Source organism: Cryptomeria japonica, chromosome 11, assembly GCF_030272615.1.
Source record: "Cryptomeria japonica chromosome 11, Sugi_1.0, whole genome shotgun sequence".
In the NCBI taxonomy this organism is placed as follows: domain Eukaryota; kingdom Viridiplantae; phylum Streptophyta; class Pinopsida; order Cupressales; family Cupressaceae; genus Cryptomeria; species Cryptomeria japonica.
The window spans coordinates 566,679,751-566,689,265 of record NC_081415.1 but is presented as its reverse complement, the minus strand read 5'-3'; the positions used below and the strand labels follow the sequence as shown (position 1 = coordinate 566,689,265).

Genomic DNA, 9,515 nt, shown 5'->3' with positions numbered 1-9,515 from the left:
ATGATCATAAGGCGAGAGCATGAAAAGGTGGAGGAGGAAAGGAGACTACATTCAGGCATCATTCATCCAATCATTCCTCAAGGTTTCATACTCTTCATCTATCCATTGGAGCATCATTACATCATTCATTTGAAAGAATTTATGTGTGTTAGGGTTTTGTCATATTCATGCTATTTCATACAACATATGTGATTACATCCAAGAAGCAAAGCATCATTATCATCTATTGCAGATCTGAAGGTATACCTTTCCATCATTTATTTCAAGTATTTATAGTATTTCTTTCAAGGTTAATTCCAAACTAGGGTTTGACTTAGGTAAACCCCTATTCCCAAACCTTTTCTTCTTCTTTTTGTGTGTAGGAGACAGGTGCATAGTTGTACTTTTGGAATTAAGCCTTCTTTGTAGAGATGAGAAAACCCTTTTCAATGCATGTCAAGTTTAGAGGACCAAGTGGAGGGCACCTCTATCTGGACACATGGTCCCTGCAAATTTTGCCTAATTTTGCCTAATTTTAGGGAGCAGCTCCAAATTTTTCCACTTTAATTTTTGGTGAACCTGACTCCTTACACCATTTATTCTGATTTTTGTTTTCAAATCTTAGTGTATGCAATTTAAAATTCAAGTTTTCATTTACAAGTTTGATTTCCTTGCAAATTTTAAAAATTTAGAGGTTCATCTCATTAAAACCGTAATTTTTAAATTGAAAATTGAGGTTGTGATTTGCATAATTTAGATTAATTATTTCAGATCTAAGCATTCATTCAATTTGAAAATTCAAATTTTCATCTACAAGTCAAATTCCACAATTAATTTTTAAATTAATTGATTAATCAAAAACCCTAATTTTCAAATCTTTCAAATTAGGCTTGTGGGTTGTTTAAATTTTGAATTTCCCTCTTCAAATTTGGTTGCTAATTTAAAATTCAAATTCAGAATTGCAACCTTGGACAAAATTTCAATTTCCAAATTAAGTGGTTAATTAAACAAACCCTAATTTCATAATTTTAATTAATCTTGTGCATTTTCCAATTTTTTGAAATTCCAATCTTAGATCTATTTTCAATTAAAGGGTTCCTTGTACAAGACCCTAATTTTAAATTTAATTATGTTGTGCACAAATTCCAACTTAAATTATATAAATTGAGAGGTTACTTTAAAGAGCCCTAATTTGTAAAATTAAATTAATTCTTTCAAGTCTTAAATTTCAACATTTCAAATTTTAAAATTAAGGGCTTATTTAACAAAGCCCTAATTTTGAAATTAAATTTTCATTGTCCAAATTCAAATCTTCTAGTGGTTAATTTTAAATTTAAATTAAGAGGTTATTTTCAAGGCCCTAGTTATAAATTTAAATTTCCTAGGAAGTTGCATCGTTTTTCTAAAATTTTAAATTATTCGAATTCCAATTTCTAAATCTTAAATTCCCATTTTCAAATTTTCATTTCACAATTTAAAAAAAAAAATTCAAATTTGAATCTCATCAATTTAAATAAATCAAGGTGTTTTATAAAATCCTAATTCAATTTCAAATAATTTGATTGAATTTAAATTTCAATATTAATCATGGAAATTAATGGACTTGATCTATTTGTTATTTCACATATGATTACATTTCTTTTTGCGTACATTTATTATAATCATGTGTTGGATAATGGCTTCTTTCAACTCATGTTAGTTCTTTTCATTCATAGCACTTGGACATATTGCATTTTCTGGATTTCCAAGTTGATTTCTTTTCATAGATTAGATCTCAAAGCTTTCCTTTTTCATATACATTGTGTTATGGTGATGATTCTGGGTAAATGCATTTTATATGTAGATCACCTAAAAGCTTTTGTAGATCCTAATGCTAGAGATGACAATGAGAAACTTGATACTTCTACCTCTCCTATGGTATCTAATGTGAATGAAGAAAAAGGTAAAACTCCTACCAATGGTCTTTCTAATGGAGAGAAAGCATTGAAGAGAAACATGCCCTCATTTTCTTCTCATACACATACCCTTGCACAAGGGGGGAAAGGTCAAAATAATTGTGTTTCCCTCTCCCTAGATCCTCCTTATTCTCCTAGAGCCTATCTCAAATTTCAAAGCATCTATAGAGAAAATGATGTCATGCATTTCATTCACGATCTCTCTCCCCATATAACATTAAGAAAAGATGAGGCCTTAGATGATAAAGATCTTCCTTCCCAATCTACCAAAGATGATATGTATAAGTAAGACCGAAATGAAAAAGATACATAATCAAAGATGAATCAAGCCGAATTTGGGGAGACAACATTAATTACACTATATTTTGCCAAAGATGCGGAATTTGACTATCGAGAAAATAGAGGGTAACACCCCCAAAAACAACATCCATCATGAAAATACAATACAATCACCTTCCAATGAAGGGAAACTCTCAAAGACATAAAGGATGTCAGTAAAACCATCCTAGACAATAAAGTGCTCAATGACTTTTGGTATGACAGTATTATTTATAGTAGTAGATAACATAAGAGCAAGAGAGCTTGATAGATTGTTCAAGAGTTATAACGAGATATTTCAAGAGATGAACTCAAAGAATAGAAGGAAAGATGAAGATATTAGTGACCCGAATTGCTTGTTGTATTCAATCCAAGTTAGTTACTTAGTTGCACCAAGAGAAAGGTGGAAAAAGCTCATAAAAGTAGTTGTTGTATAAAAAAAAATTAGTGGACCTTTGTGTGTCACATGAATATTTCCATCTTCTGTTGAAATTTCAAACATAACAATCTTTTGAAAGTTTGACATTTATGAGACAAATATGGAAAGGGTACTAATTTACACTAAAACTCTAAGGAAACAAATAATCATAAAACAAAATTTGACACTATGAAAAGGATGTTGGAGAAATGCTCCCAAGACAAGATCAATGACAACTATGAACCCAGTTCAAGGTATATGCAGTAGTATGAACTGCTTCCTTACAATACATGTCCGGTAGACTTGCCTCATTTAACATGGTTCTGGCCATCTCTTTGACTATCCTATTCTTCCTTTCTACCATACCATTTTGTTGTGGTATCTAGGGGGTTGAGTATTGCCTTCTAATTCCATGTCTTTCACTGTAATCTTCAAACTCATTTGATGTGAATTCTCCACCCCAGTCTAATCTTAGGCTTTTCACATTGCACGCACTTTTCTTCTCTACCAACTTCTGAAATATCTTGAGTCTATGAAATGCTTATGATTTATCTTGTAGGAAAGTGACCTATGCCATTCTTGAATAGCCATCAATGAAGAGCATAAAATATCTTTCACCGGTAAGAGCTCTCATCCTAGTCAAACCACATAGATCTACATGTACCAATTCAAGTGGTCCTGAATTGTTGTGTTCTCTTGTCTTGAAGCTCACCTTAGTCTGCTTCCCTTTTACACATTCATCATAAAATGTGCTTACCAATTTGATGATGAGTGGTATATTTCTCACATAGCCCCTATTTCTTACTGTAACTAGATTATCAAAATTTATGTGGCCTAATCTTCTGTGCCACAACCAACTTTCATCCACTTGTCCAAACATGCATTGGGATTCAAAACATTATTTCAAATTGTATACATTATCATCAGTCCTCTTACCTTTGGCAAAAATCTAACTGGTACTCTCCTTCTTTATTTGGTAGCCAGTAGAATTAAAGGTTAATTCATAACCTTTGTGTTAAATTTGACCCACACTCAGTAAATTGTGCTTTAGGCTTTCCATATAATACACTTAATGTTCTTTCAATTTTCCATCAATATTTAGATTGCCTTTTCCCTTTATCTTGATAGATCAGTTGTCTCCAAACCTTACCGAGCCATCATTCCAGTCTTCAAGTTTGATAAATTTATTTTTATCACTGGTCATGTGGTTGGAGCAACCACTGTCTAAAACTCATAGATTTCTTCTTTCAGCATGTAGGCTAGTCTGCACTATCAGACTTTATTCTGCTTTGTCCTTTTCTTTCTCAACCCAAACTGGATGAGTTTCCTTCTTATCGGCTGTAATTTTGTGCTTTGGTTTGGCTACTGGTTCCTGATCAGGATTTGTCCTCTTCTGCTTGATTATCTTGTTCTTACAAAGCTTTCCTATATGTCCAAACTCTTGACAATTATAGCATTTCACATTTATATTAAAAGATGAATCTTTAAAACTATTGTAGGACACTAGTTTACAATTTCTACATTCAAACCTCCTATGACCAAATACATTGCATTGATAAAAATAACATTCACATCCCATAGTGCATTAAATGGATTTCTACTGTCATGACTCATAGTGGGCTTATTTGTTAATTTGCAATCTGCTAACATGTGTCCAAATTTGTTACACTGGTAACAGTAAACATGAAAGTCTGGAAAACACTTGTTACATTGCCTTCATCCAGCAAACATCCACCTCATTAGGGGTCTTCCTTTCATGCTACTAACTCTAGTAAATCCTTCATGATCAACTCTTTCATTTCTTCTAAGATCTGTATTCTAGTACATTGAGTGTGGCCTCCAGTTCATTGATTATGTATACCGGTTTGTGTGACAGTTTCTAGCAACTTTTGCATTAGTCTTCTTATCGATATCCTTGCTCACTGTGAATGTTTTCTTTTTTTCACCTTTACTAGAATAAGTGAATTGTATCTCCTTACTGGATGTGTCTTTGTTGTTTGAACTTTTTTCTTCTTCAAATCCTAAGCCACCGATATCTTTAGATTTCTTCTGCTTGTTCAACATCTTGTCTAAGGCTTTTGTGCTACCCTAATATTTTCTCCTCATTTTCAATTCATCCTTATTCTCTTCAAGCTCTTTTCTGACCTTCACTATTTCTGCTTCCTGATCTTGATGCTCATTTTCCTTCTTCATCAGATCAGAGGATGTAACTTCACATATCCTCTTGGCTTCTTGCAAATAGAATTTCAAGTCAAAGATAACTTGATTGGAATTGTCCAAGAATTTCTTCAAGAGACCTTGTTCTTTTGCTACAACGAGCTTGACCTTCTTGAGTTATCTTCTTGTCTTACTTAACTCCTCAAGAGAACTTATGAGCTCACCTTCTAGAACCACTTCGGCTTCAAGGTCTTTGTCTTCCTCATCTTCACCAACCGATTCATCTAGTTCCATAAAAAGATTAACTTCTCTTTCATTCTCATAGTAGTCATCTTCTGATGTACTTTCTTCATCTGTGGAATCATCCTCAATAGTATATACGTTGTTCTTCTTCTGGTAGCCTCTTCTTCCTTGCCAGTAGACATTACTTTGTTTGTCTTTACCGATAGATCTGCCAAAACTTCTTGGCTCATCTCCACTGGTTTTATTATAAGGACATTTTTTAGAATAGTGTCCAACTTTACCACAATTGAAGCATTTGAGTGGTAACTTTCCTTTATACTCGCCAGATCCTCTCTTGAGATTTTTGACAAAGTTTTCTACCTCTACATCTGAGTCTTCACTAGATCCTTTATGAGAAACCTCTTCCTTGCCCCTTTTGATGGATTTGAAAGTTGCCTCTTTATTCGAGGATGCTTCACAAGTTGTCCTCATTTCGTAGGTAGTTAGAAAGCCAAATAGCTCATCCATTGTGAAGGTATTCATATCCTTGGCTTCTTTTATGGTAGAAACCTTAGTATCATACTTAGAGGTGAGAAATCTAAGTACTTTCTTGACAATAATCTCATCAGAAATTTCTTCTCCAAGTCCTTTGATGGTGTTCATAGTTTCATCTACTCTGTGAAGGTAGTTTGCAATCTTTTCTTCATCTTTGATCTTGATGCTTTCAAGCTGATCTCTTAGTGATTGTAGCTTGGCTTCTTTGACTTTGGCATCTCCTTCAAAAAACCTCTGCAATTTATCCCAAGTCTCTTTGGTGGATGTATAGTGCATGACCTTGAAAAACTCATTATCTGATAGCCCACTAAGAATAGCATGTTTAGCCTTTGCATTGTTCTCATACTCCTTCTTAGCATCCAGATCATTGGGAGGAACACAAGGGATAGTATAACCATTCTTGACAAACATCCACACATCAAAACCAAGAGAGGAAATATAGGTCTCCATTCTTCTAATCCATAAGGCATAGTTAGATCCATCAAACATGGGAGATTTTGAGTAGGCGAACTCATTTCTTGCCATTGTGTTCCTTGACCAGAATCTACCCAGGCTAGAGAAATATTTATTCAACTAGGAACCTAGGCTCTGATACCAATTGTTGAACATAATGTACCACTCAGAGGGGGGTGAATCCGTGGTTTCTAAAATCTTTTCCTTTTAAACTAGCCCTTGAGTATAGGCTAACAACCCAAACACTAAATTATCAAACTGGTAAGATAGGAGTGGATATCAAAAGAGACAAACACACAAATGCATAACCCACAACACCAGATGTATGAGGAAAACCGAATATGGGAAGAACCTTGGTGAGAAGTGTTGTTGGAGTCTACTGCTCCAATCCAGCCTCACAATAAAACAACAAATAATGATTTAGGGCACCAACCCAAGGAGCACCAACCCCTGCACCAAGCACCAGCTCAGTGTAATATAATGAAATACAATTTTAATAAAGTGATAGTACCAAGTTGCAAATGAGTTCTACAACACTTGATCATGGATTTCTATCGGTTAACAACCTCCTCTTCTCCACTGGTTCTCACACTGTCGGTTATTAGATTACTCTCTCTGATGACTCATCGATTACTCCCAGCCTTTCTTCTCTCTCTCTCTCAAGCTCACACTTCACTATGTCACTCTTGGACGCCTTCCTAAATAATCACTCCATACCGGTTTGCTTGATTGTTAAGACACTAATAGTTTACAGGTTACTTCATCTCTACCAGTTAGACCCTCTCACTGGTTTAGCCTCCTAACACACACTGTAACTCTCTCATAAATAACTCTAAGGAAAATAGTCTTTCTTTTTGCTCAGGCTCTCTTTCCTCTCACACCTCACATCTAGCATCAACTAATTTAAGTCTTGAGTTGACATATTTATCTTTTAGGGTTCCTGTCACAAAATAGCACCACATCTCCTCACTTTTCAATGTTTGTTTTCTATTTTTGGATGACTACAACATGCTTTTCTACATTTCTTTGTCAAACACTATTAATGCCTTGGTTGTTTCCTTCGGAAAATAGGAACAAAGATCAGATTGTCTTCCAAGGTCAATTCAATCACCTTGCAACCATGTCTTTCCTCGAGCCACAACATTCTGCAATCTTCCCATGATTTTTGGTTTCTTCATTAATGTCGACCTTCTTGTTGGCTACTACGTTGATGAATACTTCACCGACCTCTGCATTCTCATCACTTGGTTTCCACCTATTTACCTTGTCGACATCCACCTATGCTTGGTTTTCTATGTTGATTAGACATCCTTCACCGACCAAGACAAACTACCGGTTCAACTCACCTTACCAGTATAACATAACTTCACTGGTGGACCTTCTTAACTGCTAACCTCTTCTTTGTCAGTGGATCATTGGCCTTCCATCAAACATGCAAGTCCCATTTAACGGTAGCTTGAAACTTCTCTGTGTATAATGATTCACATCCGTTTGTTCTTCTTTGCTTGCTTGCTTTGCCTTGCTGGTGGTCCTTCTTGACCGGTAGATGATGCATTTCATGTGTACCGGTAGCATGTCTTTCTATCTACTTACACACATATGGATTGACATCATCATGTCTTACTTCACCCATACCGGTCACAACTACTTACTCACCGATGACCATGCCATATCGGTTCACATCAATGACAACCTAATGCCAATAATGTCAACATATTGTTGTTATCTTTTTTAATAGGGGAGTCTTGGGAATAAGGGACCATCTCCTCATTTCCTGAAAAATTAGGGGCCTTCTAGGGCTTTGTTCTGGAGTATCCAAATGCTCCTCATTCTCGCTAATGTCATCCCCTTCTTTCTCTTTGAAATTCTCTTCAGAATTATCCCCCTCCTCTTGAAAATCCTCATCCTCAGGTTTGTCAGTGGAATTATCATCCTCCTCGAAATCATAAATTTCCTCCAATTTTTTAACATTGGCCCTGCTATCAGATTTCTTGTTTTCCTCTTTTCTTGTCTTATCACGAAGCCTAGTTGACCTTCTTTCCCTGGAGCTACTATCAATTTTGTCATGTTCCAAAGGTTTTCCCTCCTCTTCATCCTTATTGTGCAGGTCAAGGTCCATGGTTATACTTTTCCTCGCAAACTCTTTGCCATTTTTTTAATCTTTAACCGGCAAATTCTTAGGAGTTTCAAACTTTCTCTCATCAAGGTTCATATCTAGCAGAGAAAGCTCCAGGGATTCTTTACCTAGGAGAGAAAGGGTTTGTTTTCCTCTTTTCTCAGTAGACGAGGTGGTACCAAGTGAGCATTGAGACATAGGGTCGACAAGCACAAGCTTGGAGGACTTACCCATATTTTTCTGAGAATTTCCTTCATTCCCAAGGGTAGGGGACAAACTATTGAGGCAAGGAGAGTGGTACACAACAAACTTGTAAGGAAGATAGATAAGGCCCTGGTGGAGTGGAGGTTAGCTCTCCAAGTGACCATACAATAGTGTATCTACCTTCAAGCGTAGAATACTTAATAACATAATAACTAACTATGGGGAATGGTTTACGAAGAGCCAAGTGACCATACCCATTCTCAATTGCCTCTGGTTTCTCCCCTTTCTGAAAGAATTTTTTCATAAACCCTTTGTAGTCACTACTGTTGCGTCTTTCCACCCGTTCACCAACATTCGATAGACTAGTGACCTTCGTGATGTAATCTAGCATCACAGTGAAGGAGATCCTCCTGATAGTCACAACACCATTATGACAAGAGTTGTAGAACTACACTGTCAGGGCCTTATTGTAACCATTCAAACCTAGAAAGAAGGGGGTAAAACCAACATTCTGAAACAACTCCCAAATTTCCTCATTTTCATGAAACCCGTCACAGTTTTTAGGCTTAGTTCTCTTAAGAGGGCTCCCCATGTCATAAGTAGGACAAATAGAGCATAGATTATCTCTATGAAAATGACCCAAAAAATAGCTCAGGTTCTTCACAATCATAGGAAAACATAAAGAAATATTTCTGGAAAGGTCATTTTTTAAAAAATTCTCACTGTTGTCATCACATGTGTGATTTCCTTTCAAATAATTAAGCTTTAAGGCTCGGCAAAAATAAAAAAATGCTGCCTTTACTTCCAATAAAAACCCAATCTAAAGAGATCCATTTGAAGTCACGACCCTTAGTTCTTGTACCTGTCTCTAGACCCTTTGGTTCCATGTCATCTCCATCTTACATAGTCTAGTTGGAAAAAGAACATGTAAGCATAAAAATCCAAATAACCTAAATGCTACCTATCATATTATAGGAGCTCACATAATTTTTAAAAATCTAAAAAAGGATGGTCATATAAACAAGTACTGAAAATATGACCGTTAAAACCGTTGTTGGTATCTAACCTTTTTTCCCTATTTACACTTAAATATTTCACGAGCCAGAATCTCTTTGAGCTCCTTAGAGCTTTCACTCAA

The 9,515-nt window shown here is 35.6% G+C and overlaps 1 protein-coding gene across 1 annotated transcript; it reads right to left on the bottom strand.

Moving 5' to 3' along the window:
* Positions 1-7,765: 7,765 nt before the first annotated feature.
* On the bottom strand, positions 7,766-8,176 carry LOC131027756 (uncharacterized). The gene has a single exon (XM_057957846.1). It carries the CDS (start codon positions 8,174-8,176, stop codon positions 7,766-7,768), a length of 411 nt encoding a protein of 136 aa, XP_057813829.1.
* Between the last annotated feature and the right edge of the window lie 1,339 nt (positions 8,177-9,515).